General features: G+C 36.3%; 4 protein-coding genes across 5 annotated transcripts; 1 reads left to right on the top strand and 3 right to left on the bottom strand.

Annotated features, from left to right (window-relative positions):
- Positions 1–1337: 1337 nt before the first annotated feature.
- On the bottom strand, positions 1338–5723 carry LOC112726454 (putative disease resistance protein RGA1). Of its 2 annotated transcripts, XR_011869008.1 has the most exons (3): positions 2662–5717; positions 2119–2373; positions 1338–1514 (listed from the first exon to the last, which is right to left on the bottom strand). XR_011869008.1 is itself a non-coding variant. In XM_025775844.3 (2 exons), the coding sequence occupies exon 1, from the start codon at positions 5400–5402 to the stop codon at positions 2700–2702; it is 2703 nt and encodes a 900-aa protein (XP_025631629.1). In that variant the 5' UTR covers positions 5403–5723; the 3' UTR covers positions 1801–2373; positions 2662–2699. The 2 variants fall into 2 exon arrangements, 1 of the variants encoding a protein (XP_025631629.1); XM_025775844.3 differs by lacking the exon at positions 1338–1514 and having other exon boundaries at positions 1801–2373; positions 2662–5723.
- A 2232-nt stretch (positions 5724–7955) lies between these two features.
- LOC112729530 (uncharacterized) lies at positions 7956–9868 on the top strand. Its single transcript, XM_025779704.1, has 2 exons — positions 7956–8616; positions 8721–9868. Exons 1-2 carry the CDS (start codon positions 7956–7958, stop codon positions 9866–9868), a joined length of 1809 nt encoding a protein of 602 aa, XP_025635489.1.
- Positions 9869–10464: 596 nt separating this feature from the next.
- Positions 10465–12966, bottom strand: LOC112726453 (putative disease resistance protein At3g14460). Its single transcript, XM_025775843.3, has 4 exons — positions 11603–12966; positions 11237–11355; positions 11039–11153; positions 10465–10903 (listed from the first exon to the last, which is right to left on the bottom strand). The coding sequence occupies exon 1, from the start codon at positions 12742–12744 to the stop codon at positions 11617–11619; it is 1128 nt and encodes a 375-aa protein (XP_025631628.1). The 5' UTR covers positions 12745–12966; the 3' UTR covers positions 10465–10903; positions 11039–11153; positions 11237–11355; positions 11603–11616.
- Positions 12756–15271, bottom strand: LOC112729529 (putative disease resistance RPP13-like protein 1). Its single transcript, XM_025779703.1, has 3 exons — positions 14956–15271; positions 13415–14592; positions 12756–13328 (listed from the first exon to the last, which is right to left on the bottom strand). The coding sequence occupies exons 1-3, from the start codon at positions 15269–15271 to the stop codon at positions 12756–12758; spliced, it is 2067 nt and encodes a 688-aa protein (XP_025635488.1).
- Between the last annotated feature and the right edge of the window lie 5475 nt (positions 15272–20746).

The raw sequence follows: 20746 nt of genomic DNA, 5'->3' as shown, positions 1-20746 counted from the left end.
TTTAGAAAAGTACTTACATGCTAATGCACATTCTAATGGTTGAATCCATAATGAAATCAGATCCTTATCTTGACCATAGTAGTTATCTATCTCTTCAGGCCCCTAAAAAGTCTATTTGAGTTGGTGTTAGATTCATATAGAGCAATTTCAAATATCAATAACTATAGATCCATCAAGTTTATAGTTACCTTTACAGAGAGTTTAGCTGCAACTCTTCTTGCAGCGTTCTCCGAGCAAAGGACAGTCTTGAATTTGTAGTGATAGAGAGGAAGACAGCTTTTCTCCTGCCATATTCTCCTGAAATCCTGAAGCTACCTGCAGAAGATGGTAAAAACAGTAAATTTGATTCCTGTATTTCAATTTTTAGTTCATGGTATTTCGTATGTTCCTCTTCAAATTCGATTTTTTGAAAAATATGGAAGATAAGTATCACACATAGCAGTGACTTTTAGCTACAAGTCTATCTACAACTACAAAGTGAAAGAAAAGGAAATTTATTACGTAATTCAGGTAAGAATTAATTGATTGTATCCATTTAAGTAATTACATTATTAGGAAAAATTTGAAAGAAATGCCCGGAAAAATGAGCAAATTAAAACACTTTGGGATTTTAAGATCCTTTGTCGTGGGCAAGCGCAAAGACAATGGAATCCAAGAAGTAGGAGGATATTGTTGATCTGAAAGAAGCAAAGAGCGCAAAGAATGGTGTTCAGTTGATGATATGGTTCCAAACACAAACGGAAAGAGATATACAGTTTGCAACCGCACAATGGTCTGTCTGAAGGAGTTGAAAATCAAGGGATACAAGGGTACAATATTTTCAAATTGGGTTGGACATTGTTCCTACTTCTTACTGAAACATGACACGTGTATCTCTGAAGTATTGCAACAATTGCTGCATGCTGCCTCAGCTGCCTCAACATCGTTGCAAGCAGAAGCATGAACAAATTTGGCCCAAATTTTCCCACACCCCCACTATTCACATCAAAGAGGACATATTTTTCTTAGTAGATATTTCTGAGCATGTAATTCTCTGATCTTCATATTTCCCATGTTACCACAATTAAACACATAGATGCATAAATTTCCGTACATCAACTGATCAACGTATGTCATTTTCAGGTTCACCATCACTGATTAAGGTTATATTTTGTGAGGATACTAATGCTGTAGAAACATTGTCCAATCAATTGAACTGAACCTATAATATGTGCATAGCCTCAATTTTCCACATATATGAAACTTTCAAAAGCATGGTAGTAGATACAACAAACATTGCATATTTGCATTAACCAGGTTCCTTAGAAACATGCACATAAAAAAATGATATAACACCATTAGTTCCAAACCTACAATTTGCTTTGAATAGGGATCTAAAATCTCAATAATCTTTCCCTGCAAATTCCACTAGGAGGAAAAACGCTTTCTTGACTCGTGCAAAGAGCAAGGTAGCTATGTAGTTGCATTGATCATCAATATGATTTCAAGACACGGTTATTGTTCTTGTTCAGAACCTAAAAGATATATAAATCAATAAACAAATATTGCTTTGACAAGAAACAAAATGCTTAATAATGTTAACCCTAAAAATAAAGGATAAAATAGAAATACACAGAACTTAGTCAACTTACTACAAAGATTATACCTTTCGAGCATATTCCAACACTGATGAAATAGAATATCTTGACTATCTTTTTGGAGAAAAAGAAATACACAGCACTTACGGCACACCATTAACATTGTGCAAACTCTACCATCATTTTACAGAACCATAATATGACAAGCCAATAATCACCAACAAATAGAAACCATAGTCCATAGTGGTATATATATAATAATAGCATTTTGTTCTTACAATAATCGATATAAAACTCATAGTAAATTAGTAATATTCATGATTAATAGTCAATCTAGTTTATAGTTTATACAAATTTTACTACTTTCCAAAAATAAAAACCACCAATTTTACTTCAAACTGAGAAGGCTACTAATTATATTCAGAATCATGGTGTTACAAGTTCTCTGAGGAAACACATGGAAAGAGGAAAATTACAGTGAAATCTCACAGAATATAGAAAGCAAACTCAATAGTCATGCAAGTACATAGCCATAACTTACTACATCATGATCATAGTAGCAAAGCTTAGATGTTTGCCAAACTGAGTTGAAATCACACAACTGTGCTATCATATCTGGACACAATTTATTGAGAAATTGGACTTTAATTTCGGCACCAGACACCACAGACCTTCAATCTTCAACTTCTTAATAGATTTTTTAGTCTAGAGCACAGAAAAGTTGAAAACACACATCTGTGCAACATTCTTTGTAGACTCCACAGTGGTTGCAGATTTTGAACACACTAAACTGAACCTGATTAACAGGTAAGGAGGAATAATAACGTTAATAGGTACTGACAAGCATAGTTTTGCTAACAAGTGTAAGAAGTAACTTCTAATCATTTTAAAAAATTATTGCTGAGTCTATTTAAAGTGTTAGCTTAAAATGAATGTACATAAATTGCAAAACAAGCAAACTGAAACTATGAATACAGTTGTATGCTATGCAGAATCCACATATTTGACAAAGAAATATAGCTACCTAATAGAAGATATTAACTCCAACAATGTTTACTATAGGACAGGTTGAAGAATAGCTTACCTTAATCTGCTTTGTTTCTTGAACTCCATGCTCTTCATCTATTCTTGTGCCTTTTTGTTTTCTGGTAGCAAAGGACATCCTTCAATAACTGGTTTCAGATTTTCCTTCCTCTTGATGTAGTCAGGAAGTGATTCTAACTTTTCACAGTTTACAACTGACAAAGAAGATAGTAGAGGCATAATCTTCTTATCTCCACCATCAACATTGATTCCAGTCCACCCTTTCCACTTATCCAACTTTATGAAGTGAAGCTTTTTCAATCTGGGAAATGCAATTTCATCAGATGAGGAGCCTTCGTTGCCAGCATCCTCATGGTTTAATCCTATTCCCAGAAATTGGAAATCTACCATCTCCACATTAGGCATATTCTTGATCTCAAGTGATTCAAGGAATGGGAGTTTCCCTAAAGGCGGCAAAACATTGCATTCACTGCAGTTAACAAGCATTAGATGTTTTAGCTCATTCAGTTCAATCATCCAGTTGGGGAATGAACTTCCTCGGTAGAAAAATATTCCAAGGAATTGCAATTGGGGAGGTGCTTCTAAACTATCAAGTAGGACTTGATCGTCGCCCTTCAATCCTACCTTTGAAAACCACAGTTCCAAGCCACGCAGATTTTTCTTGTTCTTTAGACCAGCTCTTGTAGATTCAGAAATTTTAGTTTCACCACCCAATCCATCTATGGTAAGACACCCTTCGATATTATTTAGATTTTCCAAATCTCCAAGACTGCATGCTTTGCTTCTGCTAGCACCACCACTGCTCCCAAAGAATCGATTTAAGGTTCTCAACAAGGTTAAGCTTGCAATCCCTTTTGGTAGGTAGCTAAGGCTTGCTGTCCAGAGAATCTCAAGATGTCGCAACTTGATCAATTTTCCTATACTTTTTGGCAGTTTCTGAAGACTATCACATCCGTTGAGATTTAAAGTTTGCAAATTAAGCAAATTACTTATTGCAGAAGGCAACTTTTTTAGCTCATGATTGAAAGACAGGTTAAGGTACCTTAGATGTAGCAATTCAGCTGCCTTCAACGGAAGCTCCTTTATTGCACAAGAGCTCAAATCCAACGCCCTGACCCTCTTCATAGAATACAGAAGGCTGGCAAGATTTGTTGGATCTATGTCGGAAGACTCGGACAAAACCATTAGAGTGTGTAGTTTACCTGCATTGTCAATTGAATCTGGGAAAGAGGTTTGATCTTCAAGACACAGGGTACAGTGACGATAGCGAGGAGGCTTTGTTAAGGTGTCACTGTCACCGGACTCTTCCACGGTTGCCCCTTCATCAAGAAACTTTATGCAGTATTCGTTTCGCGCAAGATCTTGGATAAATTCATGCATTCCTTCCTCCAATTTGCATACGAAGGCGCCCTCGCCATCCGGTTCAAATTCTTGGAAGGCAGAGCAATCTCGCAATTGTTTGACGTATTTCCAGCCTTGTATTTCCATCTTGTCCTCTTCATGGGAGGCAATAAAGCCCTGTGCCATCCACAGTTTGACGAGCTTGTCAACTTGAATGGAGTGATTCTTAGGGAAGATGGAACAATGCAGCAAGCATTGTCTCAAAGCAGGAGGCATTCTAGAATACAAGTATTCACTCAACATGGATGCAGATGTCAAGTCGTACCACCACAGCTTTTCACTCATCATTACATGATGCCATTCTTCGTAAGATCTGCCACGCAACATAACACCAAAAGATTTAGCAACAACTGGCTTCCCCTCGCACTTTTCTGCTATTTGTCTTCCAACTTGGCCGAATATCCTTTCCACGGTTGACTCATTCTTCAGATCATCACCAAATGCGTTATGTTTGATAATTGACCAGCAAGCTTCCGGGGAGAGACTTGTCATAAACACGGTGTGTGTGGATTCTTCTACTTCTTTTGCTACTTCTGCGACTTCCTTCTTCCTCGTGGTTATCAAAATTCTACACGAGGAACTACGGAAGACGTTCATTAGATCTGACAAGTGGTTCGAATCGAGCTTGACGACGTCGTCCAGAACAAGAAGGACTTCCCTGTCCACTACGAACTTATGAAGCTCAAGTTCCAATAATTCAAATTCATCACCAACGTACTCTGGTTTTTCAGGAGCAAATTCCAGCATAGTCTTAACAATTCGCTTCACATTGAATTGTCGAGAGACAGTTACCCATGCCATGAAATGAAACTTACTTTTCACTTGAGTACTGTTGTAGACACTTCGGGCTAGTGCTGTCTTTCCTGTTCCAACCTCTTCACCAACAATGCATATGCATCTATGATATCCCTTAGTCAACCTTCTAATTAAGCCTTGAATTTCAGCATCTCGACCAACCAGGAGTTCTTTGCCAATAATATTCGAATGAAGATTTACTGGCTCGAGCTCAGCCTCGGGTACTGGTAGTTCCGAACTCGAACTAAGTTTCAAGTCGCTGACGTCTTTAATTAGGGTCTCAAACTCACGAATGATTCTTCTCACCTTACGGTGTTGAAGGAGTGGAAGGCCTACAAAGCGTAACCTCTTCGCCTGTTGCACTAATTCGAATTCTTCAGAAACATCAATTAACTCATAGCATAGATCTTTGATGCCCTGAAACCATGACTTCACTTGTAGATGCTTCACTTGTTTCTTCTCTGCGTCTTCGATGACATCCAGGACAGCAAGGGATATCTCTGATGCCCTCGGCTCATGATGAGATTCCGCGTTCTCCAAAACCTTTGCTCCTGCCATGATCACTGTATCGCGATTATTGCCCATGGTAATCACTTTGTTTTCTGATTGTTTGAGTGTTTGAGAACCCAGGAAGGTACGTAGCGGAACTCCAATATTAATAACAAGAACGCCACTCGCGAATGTATGTATCTGTTTTCTGTTAGTTTGTTTGGTTAGACTTGAGCTCAGGACAAGTCTATTTTAGGGGGCCAGGTCGGAACCATTGGCACGCTCCTTATGCATCATTGGGCCAACGGGCAAAATTTAGTTACAGGGTATGCAATGGAACGGTGATGTTATCGACAAGGGGGAAATGGTGCAATCCATTTTTATACATTGGAGAATAAACCATTTATTACTATCAGGGAAGGGTTCAGAAGTCACTTCTCTTGTAAATACTAGGGATGGCGGGGATTCTTGCGGGGACTGCCCCGAACGGAGATTTGATTGTGAGGAATTTTTTTTGTGGGGATGGGGATGGGAAACAAAATTTTTCTTGCGCGAGGATTCCCGTTCCATTTTCGCTATTTTCCGAAAATTATGAATTTTCTAAATTATTTTTAATAGTTTATTTTTTATATATGTTTTTTAGTCATTTCTCATACACATATATATAGAAATCCAAAATTCCTAATCTTTATTTGCATAACCCTTCTTCAATTAAGAAATTCCTAATACTGTCCATACTCCATCCAACCTCTCTGCAACTACCCCGCCACCTTTCTCACCGCATTGTCACACCTCACCATGTCATCACCCTTACCGCGTCGTAAATTCTATTTGTGGCGTTACGTTTCGTAACTCTGTCCTCGTGTCCATTCTCCTCTTTGTTGCCGTGTCTCCCACCTCGTCCACTGCTTTGTCCTTTGGCTCGTCGTTGTCCCCCCATTGCGTCATTTAGACTTTTTGTATAAAATCTTGCAGTTTTTGTATAAGAGCTCTATTCATATGGAAATTAATAATTAATTAGAATTATTATGTAGATGGGAAATGGAGTCCCGCAGAAAATGAAACCCGTAAAAAATGGGGATGAAGAACAATATTTCTCCACGACCAGAAAATAAGAACGAGGATGAAGAACAAATTTAAAGGCGAAAATAAGAAACAGGGAGACATTCCCCGTCTCCCGTCCTATCCCGTTGACATTCCTAGTAAATACCTCATCAAATTTAGATACCATTCAATTTTAGTTTACTAAAAACTTATTAAAATTCTTATTGACTTAAGCATCAAAATTATTTTTACTCGAATATTTGAACATTACATTCGGACCCAAATAATTTCACATGTGCTATGCAGCATGCAGTGTACAACAATACACAGTTTCCGTAAAAGAAAAAACAGTACACAGTTGATTGAGTAGTGTAATGCACTATTTGTTTATAACTAGATTTAGAAATGTAATTTTATAAGTTAATTATTTTTTAAAAAAAGGAAAGAAAGAGAGGACTAAAACAATTGAACCATATATACAGAGTTGAGTCGTCGAGGTTGACCCAACAGTCCGCGACTCCGTGTGAGTCGCAACTGATTATTGGCCTACCCAAATTGGGCCCTCCGAGGGCAATTTCTTGGCAACTCTCCTGAAGATAATATTAAAAAAATTATAAATAATTGTTTAAATATTATAAATAATAAATAATTTTTAAATTCTATAATTAATTACAAAATAATCTATCTAACTCTTAAAACAAAAAATTTGTATCCTAATAAATTTTATAATAATTATATAATAAAAATTAATTCTATCAATTTTTATTTAAAAAAATAAATAATCTCTATTTTTTATCACAAAAACAAATAAGTTTTTCATCAAATTTAAATATAAATAAGTCTCTAACTTTTATAAATAAGAGATATATAAATCTTTTAGTCATGGTTTGAATTCGGTGTAGAGATTTATACAAGACACAAGGATATATTCTTTATTTTATTTTTTTAAAATTATAAGTGAGACTCGAATTTAAGACCTCTAAATAAGTATAAGAGATTATATCATTTGAGTTATAACTTGTTGGCAAAGGTATATTTTTTAGGAGAATGCTAGAGAAATAATGACTATTTTAAACAACATGAATAACCACCAATCAAATAAAAACCAACTACACCTCTAAATTAATCATCTAAATTTTAATATTAAAATAACCATCCGTACACTAATAAAATGAATATCCGATATATCTACTGTTTACATTATTTAATATTTTCATTATTTACCTATACTTTTCCTATTCTTTATTATCTTTTGCGTAATATTAAAAATAATTTTTCTTACAGTAGAATCGTAAATTACTTTGGTTAATTCTCTTGTATTTCATTTGAATTTGGGTTGCACTACAAGAGAAATAGACTAAAACCGTTATTAATGTACGTGAAAACCGTGGCGACGAATGAGACTGTGGTGGGTAAAAACTAAAAAGGTAGTCGATTCATCCTTTTGCCACTGTTTTGAGGCGTTTTAAACTGTGACAAAACAAAACAATCAAGACCTCTGTCTAGCCTCTAAGTCTTTTCAGCACTTGTGCACCATAAAAACCGTGACAGAGGAGCTTGGAGAGGTTCACGTTCTTACTTCCAAGTGTATTTTTAATTGAGAACATGGAGATCTTCCCAGAACACGTGCGACATCTGTGGAACGAATGGGAGCTGAGGGGGCTGGTTTTGCTAAGCCTAACATGGCAGGTTGTCCTCATCATTTGTGGCTCATGGAGGAAGCGTGCCCGTGGTGGCTTCATCCGCTTCGTCGTTTGGGTAACATATTTGTCAGCAGATTGGTTAGCCACGGTTTCTTTGGGCACACTTGCCAACAACCAAGGAGACGCGAGCACACAAGATAGGAACCACGCCCTGCAGACCATTTGGGCTCCCTTCCTTCTCCTCCATCTCGGCGGCCCCGACACAATCACTGCTTACGCCTTAGAAGACAACACCTTATGGCTACGCCATTTGCTCGGTCTACTTGTCCAAGTTTCCGTGGCCTTCTACATCTACTTAAGATCTTGGAGCACCACTGCCTTGACTTTTATAGCCATTGCAGTGTTTGTTTCCGGGATCATTAAGTATGCAGAGCGCACTTGGGTTCTGAGATCCGCTAGCGCCGAACAACTTGAAGAATCTTTGCTCTCCGCTCCGGCCATACAACCTCCAAATCTCAAGCTTTCTTATGCCAATGCCGAGCTGGAGTATGTTCACAGAGGATACTACTTGTTTCCTGTTCTCAAGCGTCTCTATGCCAATCTGAGCCTAAGGTTCGCTGAGGGTCAGCGAACCTACCAATTGTTTTTGTATGACTTGCTTTACACGAAATCAACTATAATTTACTCTCTACTAGGTCTCATTTTTCGTTTTGTGTTTTATCCATAGTGTCTGCTTTAGCTTCATATGTTGTCTTCCTTAATGTTCATGAGCATGAGTACTCAAGGGTTGATGTTCCTATAACATATTGTTTATTTATTGGGGCTTTTTTACTCGAGCTTTATGCATTTGTGTCCCTTGTTTTGTCGGATTGGACTTTGAATTGGCTAGTTGTCAACAAGCATAGTTCACTGCAGAATTTCATATGCTGGGTTTTGTCTCGTTGTCGGAAAAGGTGGTCAGGGCAGTTAGCTCAACACAACTTGTTGAATTTTTGCATGAAGAAGAGGGTAACAAGATGCATTCGAAATGATTTTCTTTTCAGAAGCTACTTTGTGATGGAATTATACAGGCAAAGGACATGGGAAGATGCTGATGCTGATCTCAAACAGTTTATCTTTAAACATCTCACACAAAAACAAGAGCTGTACAAAGAACAAGGATTTGATTACAATTTTCTCAAGAAATTGCTCTCTTATAAAGGTGACAATGCTTCCATTTCAATAAAAAATATTGGCTGGAGTGTTGAGGTGGAATTCGGTCATAGCTTACTCATTTGGCATATTGCAACTGATATATGCTACCACTCTAGAACAGAAGAATCCGAAAAGGACTACAGGGAAGTGAGCAAAAGAATATCAAATTATATGTTGTATCTTTTACTCCTGCGTCCACTCATGCTGCCTAAATGGATCAACAGGATTACTCACGTTCGGAACACTTTCAGGGAAGCCATAAGGATATTGCAGCGTGAGCAGCTGCCGGTGAAAGATGCTGCAAGCGCTTCAACATTGCTGATTCAAATGTACACGCAGTGTCACCAGCCACTCGAACAACTTCGAGTGGAAAAGACTGGCAAGTCTTTGCTCCATGAAGGTTGCCGCCTTGCTTCACAGATTGAAGATCAGAGAGTTTCATGGGAAGTGATTTGTAATGTGTGGATAGAGATGCTTACTTATGCTGCAAGTCAGTGTGAATGGGAGGCACATGCTCAGCAACTCCGAAGAGGAGGAGAATTTCTCACTCATGTTTGTCTTCTCATGGCAGAACTTGGTTTGAGCGAACAATTTGATATTGGGCGGAAGGGACTCAGTGTAGAAACCCAAAATGATGGATGGGGATGTGTAAGAAGTAAATTACTAAGTTCTTACTTATAAGTGATGCAGCAAATTCAACTTTGTATGGTGTTATGATCTTCTGTTTTTCATATTTTTAAAAGAAAATGTTTGTTGTCATTCTTGGATCTTCTTGATCAGCCAAGCCAACTCTTGTTTAAAGCATTTTAACCGCTGACAATGCCATGAAAATACTTAATGAATTATATTCCCTTTTGGAAGAGGATGATTCTTCACTTTCATTTTTGTATTCCAGTAAAGTGTATATGCCAAGATATTAGTTCTTGTATACACCTATGAAAACATTTTAGGCTAATTAATAGTTGATGCATTATTTTCAGTTTTAAATATTAGCAGCGTTGTTAATCAATATTCTTGAGTTGATACAACCAAATTGAATTTGGTTTCCTTAGGTTATATGGCATATTCCACCAAGCTAGAAACCAAGATTTTCTCCTTTTGTGTGCATTTGGAAACATTAAGCACCTTAATATGATTTGCTTAGGCTTCTAATCTTGTGAGAATCCTATATATTTATGGTTCATAAGCAATATACTCAATTATATTTGACTTCAATCTAAGAATAGTGGGAAGGGAATGGACCTGACAAAGGCAAACATAATATAGTCACACTATGATAATAGTTAATAGCAGTAAAATATTGAAGAAAATGCAGAAAAACAGAACACCAAAGTTTAATGTGGGAAAAAACCTCTCAATGTGAGAGATCAAAAAAACCCACAGGAAGGTATATAGGTATACTATTATCCAAATCAAAGCTACAAAGATGTCTCAAAACTTAGAAGTACTAATAAGCATACATATACAACTCTTGTACAAGGACACATACACATCAACAAAATGAAATCAATGATGCTTGTTTACAGACTTTCTGGCAGTTCGACTTGAGAGCTCAGATCACAACCACACCTCGAAATTGAAGTACTATGAGTGAAGAATCTCCACTTAGACAAGAAAAGATTTGACCATTCGATCGTTCACTTGATGAGGTTAATACACTAATGGGAATTTAGAGAGGAACCCCAAAAAGTGTTTGCTCACATAAAGGAAAATGATCTGCATAATAAATACAAAAGGATGAGATCAAGTTTGTTGCCTTCCTTTTTAGCTTCAAAAACAGAATTGAAAGGGAAAAATTCAGCTTGAGAAAAATAACAATACTGCAATAGAATATTTTACAAACGTACTTACATGCTCACCAAGTTGAATTGCTGCCTAATGCACACTTTAATGGTGGAATCCATAAAGAAAGCAGATCCTTAGGTTGACCCTAGTAGTTACCCATCTCTTCATGCCCCTGGAAAATCTGAGTAGGTATCCATAAGAAATGTTACTAAATAGAGCAATCTCAAGTATCACTACCTATAGATCCATTAAGTTTATAGTTACCTTCATACAGAGTTTAGCAGCAACTCTTCTTCTTGCAGTGTTCTCCAAGCAACAGACAGTCTTGAATTGAAGTAGTAACAGAGAGGAAGGCAGTTTCTCTCCCAGCATATTTCTCCAACCTGAAGTAAAATATGGCGAGGAATAAAGTACCAACTTGAAGCTAAAATAGAAATCAAGTCTTACGATTCCTAACATATTAGTCCACTTAACCACCCAGAATGAACTCTTAATTCATGGTAATTACTAATTAATATCTTCTGTTCTGCTCTAAATGCAATTTTATAGAAAAATATGTGTTAAGAAGTATCATTTAAGCATGTATGAATTTAACTGTGGTATGACAAACATGAAAGATTAGAGTATTACCTTGTCAGAAATCTCTATTCAGAAATTTGTTGCCCATTGACTTCGATGGTGGGGATGTGGGAAATTTTAGGCCAAATTGGTTCATGTTTGTTCTTGCAGAGTTCTCCCAGCAAATCACAGTCTTGAATTTTGAGTAGTGAGAGAGAGGAAGGCAGCTTTTCTCCTTCCATCTTCTCCAGCTTTGGACAATATGAAATGTGTAATTGTTGGAGCGAAGTGAGGCCGAGAAGCTGGTTGCACTCCAAAGTCTCCAGATTTTGAAAGTAACAAAGGTGCAAAGTGGTAAGGGAGGGAAGACAAGGCAGCAAACCAACCTGTGTGAATGACCTCACGCAAGAAAAATCCATAGTAAGCTTAGTGAGGGCGCCTAAGTTGGCCATCCATGATAGCTCCTTCATTTGCTCGTCGCTACCTTCCAAAACAAGCTCTTTCAAGTTAGGCGGAAAACCACCCTCTGGCACCTTACAGATTTTCCGGCAAGCTCCTATGCAGAGAGAGTGTAAACTTGGAAGAAGAGTATTCATGTGACTCGGAAATGCCTCCAACTTGTCACAATATGTGATGCTGAGATGAGTCAAGTTGGGTGCAGCCAGTCCTTCTCCTGCAAATGACACTAATTTATGGCATCCATTGATGGTGAGACGTTGAAGAGCAGCGTGCGGTGGCTCTGACATTGAAACTGATTCCAGATTCAGACACAACGATATCTCGAGATTCGTGAGATTGGGAAAGGAATCCAATGATAATGAGGTAAGTGAATGGCAGCTGTCTTCAATTTGTAGCTCTACCAAATCATACTTCTGCTCCGGCTGTTGCTGGGGGAATTCCAGTTTTCTGCAATCCATGATCTTCAACTTTTGCAAAGATCTGGGTAAAGAATTGCCCGGAAAGGATAAACCAGACCAACACCCTGAGATGTGCATTTCTTGGAGGTGACTTAGATGGTTGTTGCTCATTGCCTTAAACGCAGAATCCACCACCGACACACATCCCTTAATTGATAAAGTATAGCCATTAAGTATCATCTCTTGATTCCATCCCTCTGGAACTTCTGATATATGTAGTTTGCGAACTTCCAAACCATCTGACAAAGAAGAAACCATCCTCAAGAATACGCCATTAAGCATATCGCCCTTCAACATTGGACAATTTGTTAACTGAAGCTTCTGGAGTTGAGGAAAAGTTTCAAAGTCAGGTAAGTGCCACTCCTCCAAGATGGCATATCATGAAATTCCAATGTCTCCAGTGAGGGAAATGGTGGAATATGCGAAGAATGATGATCCCCTTCGTTCTTGTACAACTCCATGCCAATACTCCTGAGTTGATCAAACCTTTCAATGCGCAGGGACTTTAGAGATGACAACTCTCCAAGTGAAGGCAGCTTGAAGCAATTGTTGCAAGACACCAGAGATACACTTGTCATATTGGTGAAGGCAGAGTGCCCCAACCAATCTGGAAATGTTGTACCCTTGTATCCCTTGATTTTCAACACTTTCAAGTCATCGTGCGCTTGCAAGCTCTCCAGTATATCTCTTTCTGTTTCTGTGTTTTGAACCACATTAGCAGCTGAAGACCATTCCAAGCATAATTCGTCGATGTGCGTCTTATCTATTATCCTTGCACTCCTTCCTTGGCTGACGTCAACAACATTCTCCAACTTCTTAATCTCAAATGATCCGTGAAGATTAGCAAGCCCTCCTACTTCTTGGATTCCGTTATCTTCATGCTTGCCGCAACAAAGCTACTTAAAAATTGCAAGTTTTCCAATTTGCTTATTCCTCCCGGCATTTCTTTCAAAGGAGTTTTCCTAACATCAAGATGCCTTAACTTCACAAGCTTGTGCATGCCACTAGGCAACATGGTCAACTTGGTACATTCATACAACATTAATGTTTGTAGATTGTACAAGTTGCACAACGACTCTGGCAGTGTCTTAATATTTGTCCAAGAGAGATTCAAATAGCGTAAACGAATCAATTCACCTATTATTTCAGGCAATACATCAAGTTTACAAAAGGATAAAACTCTCAAGTTTTTTAAATTTGATGCTATGCTTTCCATGCTAAACAAATCGTCCACACACAAGGATGTCGTTAGATTTTCCAATTTAGCAATGGAATTACGACTATTCAACATTCCAAAGGACAAATACCGAGTCTGAATCTTTATCTCCTCATTTTCACCAAGGTTTTCCAAGTTGCAATGGAATTCTCCAGCAAGATGTATTGCTAACTCATGCAAGATATCATCCATCACAAAATAATTGTGATGAAATTGAATCTTTCTGAAAAATAATCTGGAAACTAGTTCATCAAAACACTTACAACCAATTTCTTCTAAACTCTCTCTCCGCCGTTGTGGTGGTAACAGATCTTCGGCCATCCACAGCAAGATTAGTTCATCTTTATCAAAATAATAATCTTTTGGGAACAACGAGCAATAAATGAAACATTGTTTTAAATATGTCGGCAGATGATAGTAACTTGTTAATAATGAAGACATAACCTTATTTTCTATCGTAGGAATTTGCAAAATGTTACTCGATAGTATTTTATTCCATTCCCTCGCATCATGCTTTGCGCGCAAAAAGCTTCCAAGTGTTTCTGCAGCTAACGGCAAGCCATCACATTTCTCGACAATCTTTCTGCCGATTCTTTCGAGGTCTGAACTCCCATTTAATTTAGGAAAGAATACATTATCCGCAAAAATAGACCAACAATAATCATCCGACAGTTTCTCAAGAGGGTATGAGTTACAATTTTGGATCCCTGAACCAACATTTACCTTGCGGGTAGTTAGAAGAATAGTGCTTCCCTTTCTCCCATGTTGAAAAGGGGTGATAAAACTATTCCACTTGTCAGCGTCTTCACTCCAAACATCGTCCAAAACAATGAAGAACTTCTTTCCTAACAGTTTTTCCTTCAAATCTTGTTGAAGTAAATCAAAGCTGTCAAGACTACAAACACCCAAGAGATCCGTTTTATAATATTCTTTGTAGCGTCAACAACATCAAAATGTTCAGAAACACAAATCCATGCTCTTAGATCAAACTCCATCCTCACATCCATGTTGTTGTACAGGCATTGTGCTAAAGTAGTTTTACCAACCCGGCCATACAACATAGAGATGACGGACAAGTTATGATGATTGTTGTCATTGAGCATCTTGATTAGTGCCTGTTGGTCACCATCCCTGCGAACACATTCCTCTTCACAAGAGAAGTGGATGGAGGTCTCAATCTCAATGAGGGGCTACCCGTTGGAATAAATATGAGACCAAGGCTAGATTCCCTTTTCGCAAGTTCTTCTATTCTTTCAACCACCTCTTGCATCTTATCTACTACTGTCTGCTACCTTCAGGATTGACGTAGTTAAAGCGCCAGAAACGTACCACCTTTTGAGTGGCGGCTTTGGTGAGCACATCGTCCAGCAAATCATTAGCAGTGTAGAGAGCATCCCTGAAACTATCAAGCCATTTTCTCACAAGTTCGTTTCCAAACTGCTCCTGCTCAATGTTAGCAGCCAGATCTTCTGCAACCCGGATAGCAGTCCTGAGCCTCTCAACCAGCTTGTTGCCCCACACCAAGACAAACTCATGTGAACTGAGCCTGTCTAGAACAACGTTGGCCAAGCCAGAAACTAAACCTCCAGAAAATAGTGGTCCAGCCATGGTATGATGATCACAACAACAGGAAATGAATGAGTGAGTGATTGGATTTTGAGAATGTAAAGAAGAGAGTGCAATAATGCTGCAAGGTAAAGGTATTCAGCAATAATAGGGGATAATTTTAAGCAGTGGAGTGCATAGCTGACTTTGCAGTTGACTTCATTTTTATCTTCTTCTTCTTCTTCTTTGAAGGATGAAACAAAGTATTCAAAAAATCTAGAGCGTGACCAATGGAAACTAGTCTTCGTGGAAATTAAGTGTTTAGACATTGGCTTCACGCGGTACCTGTCTTTAAGCACCTTTGTGAAGTTGTTTGGAAACCATTTAACTCTATTTCTTTTAAGAAAAAAATTTATTTATATTTGAAACTCAATTCTATAATTTGAAATGACTATAATATATTAATAGAATAGAATTCAAGTTTAAAGAGTGTGTGAGTAAATTTGAAAATTAGAATTCCCTTTTGGTCGAAAGATGAGAATTGAAATTCTCAAAAAATTCAAATCATTCATTTTAAATTGTTCCAAAACAATAAAAAAAATTCAATTCTTCAATGAATTCTAATTCTTAGCATTCCAAACAAACGTCTTATGCTTAGTTTATGATCATTTTTCGTGTTTTTATTTCCGAGAGAGATGTAACAAATGAAAATTGCAACTTGAGCAAGGTTTCAAACTTTTGCACAACCAAGGTAATAGCTAGTACGGTTAATAAAAGAAAATATGTACATTTTGTAAAAGAAAATAAGAGTAATTACCCAAATCAGTCCCCAAGGATTTTAAAAGCGAACACTTTAGTCCCAAGAAAAATTAATACACAGATCAATCCCCAAGATTTTACTTTGGCGGACAAATCAGTCCCCAATTCATTTTTCTTGGGAACTAAAATGTCCGTTTTTAAAATCCTTAGGGACTGATTTTGGTAATTACTTTGCCCGAAAAATGAACTGGGATTGATTTGTCCGCCAAAATAAAACCTTGGGGACTAATCTGTGTATTAATTTTTCTTGGGGACTAAGTGTCCACTTTTAAAATCCTTGGGGACTGATTTGGGTAATTACTCAGAAAATAAAATAATTAGTAGCAAATATACTTGCATGACAACAAATCTATATGAAAATTATATTTCACACTAATATTGATACCAAAAATCAATGACAGTGAAATATGCAACCAATAATAAATGCAATTATTTGAGCAGTCAGATTAAAGATTGTTAAGATCATGATGCTTGATCCTGCAGATTACTTATGGAATTCATGCTCTAATACATGAAGTAAGGTTACATTTGTAAAACATAATCCATTATATCCTTACTTTTTCAATAATATATTCCTAGCTAGTAGAGACAACCAAATTGTTAATCCATATTCTTAAGTTGAGTACAACCAAATTGAATTCAGTTTTCTTTTTTTTTTTTTTTCCGGTTATATTACTACAAGAAAATTTGTCTTATACCATGTTTTAATTAGAAGTGTACTGAAAAGCTGAAAAATGTGGCTATAACTGGTCACGCTTTTCAAATGGTCACCTGTTCAACTGTGGACAATTTTCTATAGCCACGTATTTTGGTATCAATTGCTACGCTTACTTTGTGGCCACGTTTTTGGTTGGAAAAATGTGGCTGTTGGTAGAAACGATGATTTTTCTCCTTGTATGCACATTCTGTGTTTTTAGTTCCCAGGGATGCTATAAAGCTATTAGATTTGCAAGTTGAGGAAGCATTTTTCAACTGATGCACGACCAAAATTTAAACGTGCATTAGGTAATTACAGCATTCGGTAATTATCATAATGATTCTTTTATTGAATTTTTGGATGTAAATATTGTTGTCTTCTTAGAGAAATACATTATCAAGAAATTCTAGAGAGTTAAAACCAAGTGTTAGAAAGGTAAAAGAGGACGATAGAGAAAAGGTTTGAGTGTATTTAAGTTGTGTGAAATGATAAATGGAAAGTCTAGGAGGCCACCAACTTTTGTATTTTCTGGCCAGCACTTAACCATCAAATCAAAAGTGAGTGATCTCCACCATTAGATATAATCTCACACCATTAAAAATACTATTGATGGCCAATTGATGGTTACAAAACACCAAAATTGCTGGCCCCTAGCATTCCTCATGATAAAATATAGAAGAGTATTTATAAGTGTTAAAAAAATCGATATAATAAAAATAACATATCCTATAATTAATATTTAAATATGCTAAATAATGCTAATTGATCTTAATTATACTCTAACCAAGAAAGCTTTCCAAAAAAAGTGGTATATACTTAGACGCGGTCAATGATTCCTTATAGCAACAAGACACGGTATCGGTCTCCGAGGTAACTTAGAAATTCATAGAAATGGAGTGCTTAATTGGCTTTGCTCTAACTCATTTTTTAATTCTTTCTTGCAAGTGGTGTTGTTTCCGCGTCACCAATTGACACTACTAGTCTTTGTGGAAACTTACTATATAAACTAAGAGCATTTTGGCACAGATTTTTGTATGTATATCATGGTAACATATTAATTGTTGCGATAATTAATGAATGCTAAATAAAGTAAGTTCTGGCTGTTTTTTTTTTATCTCCCTAGCATTACCCTTATATTATTAAGTTATTAATACAAGAATGCATGGTACTTGTCTTAATAATTTAATGCCTTAGTCTTAGATAGTTTGTTTTGAACTTTTATTGTATCTTTTTAAGTCTCTAAGATGCAACAAAACTGCAAGTTGAGGAAGGCTTCAACTGTGGCATGAATCACGACAAAGGTAATAGTTATCAATCTTTAATTAGGTGATTGGTCAGATGAATCACTTTAGTTTATTAAACCATAGAAACAAATATTTATTTATCTAATAACAAGATGGTCCATAATTTGTTTGTCAAATGAAGTAAATCTTTACTCGGTCTTCTACAAATTTTATCGCTCACTGAGGTTGCTTTTATTTAAAATGAGCATCTGGATACTCTTAATGCTAATATTAGTGAGGAGCAGCTCATGTTGATGTTATTATTATTTTTGGGACCTAACATTTACTTGGGTTGGTAATAGTGAAAACAAACATACCTTTGTCAAGAAAAAGATATTTAACAAGTTCAATGTAATATTAGAACATCATCGGTACATGTAATTGGAATTCTGTTTTCTCTGTTTAGATCTTTCTTGCTTTTTATGTCATTTCTTATTGAATTTAATTTTAATATATTATCAGTATAAATTAATTTTACACGCGCATTCATTACGTAATATCACAATGGTAAAAATAACTATGTTTTACATTAACTGTATAAATAATCTTCAAAAAAAAAAAGGATGTGGTTCATCGTTTTACATAGTCTACCTATATCAAACATAAACTGAGCACTAATGCTAGGAATTCATCCCATAAGCAATGTTCCATCAATTTTTTTGTACAACGATGTATGTGTCAATTTGAAAAAAAAGCCCAGCCCGAAGTAGATTAACAAAAAAATTTACTTCAGAATTTCATCTTCAGACCCTCTTGAAAATTAGATCTTTCTTGCTTTTTATGTCATTTCTTATTGAATTTAATTTGATGCGTTCTCGTTATTTTATACATACATCTAATTATATAATATAACAGAGGTTAAAAATAACTATGTTTTACACTGTCTACCTATCAAACATAAAATGAGCACTCAATACTCATGCTTGGAATTTGTTCCATTAATTTTTTGTACAATGATGTATATGTCAATCTGAAAAAAAAAAGTCAGCCCAAATCCCCGAACTAGATTAACAAAAAAAATCTTCAGGCCCTCTAGAAAATCTATTTTTAGTTGATATCCACAAGAAATGCACGAGATAGAGCGATATGAAATATGAATACCCCCAAGACCAAAAAAAAAAGATTGAATACCCATTGATCATCAAGCTTAATCCTCATAGAGAGTTTAGTTGAAAGCTAGCAGTTACAATCCAATAATATAATTAGCATTTTATGTTACCAAATTTTCAAAAGGAATATCAAATTAAGCTTGCAAACATAATCTTATAATACCAGCTAAAGTATACTAAGCGCATGAGAGGAGTATCATTCAAGCCTTTTGTGTGACCAATGGAATTATTTTCTTTGTGGAAATTTTGTTGCAAAGTTTTAAACTTTTTTCTTAGAAGCTGTTCCTAATAAACGTTAATTTTATATAAAATTATGATATGATGAACATTTTAATGTGTCACTAATAATGGGAATATAGAGAGACACTCACATAAGAAAAATGATCAGAACCTGCTTTGATAAATACACAATGATGTGTTAACATTGTTCCATCCTTTTTAGCTTTGAAAACAGAACTGAAGGGATAAACTCAGCTTGAGAAAAGTTTGATATCAAATACAATACCACAATGAAAAATTTTTAGAAAAGTATTACATGCTCACCAAGTTGCAACTGCCACAGAAGCTGTCCTAATGACATTCTAATGTTGAATCCAAATGAAATCAGATCCTTATCTGACCTAGTAGTTCTCTATCTCTTCAGGCCCTATAAAGTCTATTTGAGTTGGTATTAGATTCATATAGAGCAATTTCAAATATAATAATATAGATCCATCAAGTTTATAGTTACCTTTACGGAGAGTTCAGCAGCAACTCTTCTTGCAGCGTTCTCCGAGCAAAGGACAGTCTTGAATTTGAAGTAGTGATAGAGAGGAAGACAGCTTTTCTCCCTGCCATATTCTTCTGAAATCCTGAAGCTACCTGCAGAAGATGGTAAAAACAGTAAATTTGATTCCAGTATTTCAATATTTAGTTCATGGTGATTCGTATGTTCCTCTTCAAATTCGATTTTTTGAAAAATATGGAAGATAGTATCACACATAGCAGTGACTTTTAGCTACAAGTCTATCTACAACTACAAAGTGAAAGAAAAGGAAATTATTACGTAATTCAGGTAAGAATTAATTGATTGTATCCATTTAGTAATTACATTATTAGGAAAAATTTGAAAGAAATGCCCGAAAATGAGCAAATTAAAACACTTTGGGATTTTAAGATCCTTTGTCGTGGGCAAGCGCAAAGACAATGGAATCCAAGAAGTAGGAGGATATTGTTGATCTGAAAGAAGCAAGAGCGCAAGAATGGTGTTCAGTTGATGATATGGTTTCCAAACAAAACGGAAAGAGATATACAGTTTGCAACCGCACAATGGTCTGTCTGAAGGAGTTGAAAATCAAGGGATACAAGGGTACAATATTTTCAAATTGGGTTGGACATTGTTCCTACTTCTTACTGAAACATGACACGTGTATCTCTGAAGTATTGCAACAATTGCTGCATGCTGCCTCAGCTGCCTCAACATCGTTGCAAGCAGAAGCATGAACAAATTTGGCCCAAATTTTCCCACACCCCCACTATTCACATCAAAGAAGGACATATTTTTCTTAGTAGATATTTCTGAGCATGTATTCTCTGATCTTCATATTTCCATGTTACCACAATTAAAACATAGATGATAATTTCCGTACAT

The sequence above is a fragment of the Arachis hypogaea genome, chromosome 12 (assembly GCF_003086295.3).
Source record: "Arachis hypogaea cultivar Tifrunner chromosome 12, arahy.Tifrunner.gnm2.J5K5, whole genome shotgun sequence".
Taxonomy (NCBI): Eukaryota; Viridiplantae; Streptophyta; class Magnoliopsida; order Fabales; family Fabaceae; genus Arachis; species Arachis hypogaea.
The sequence above is the reverse complement of the archived record's forward strand: the minus strand, read 5'-3'. Positions and strand labels throughout refer to the sequence as shown.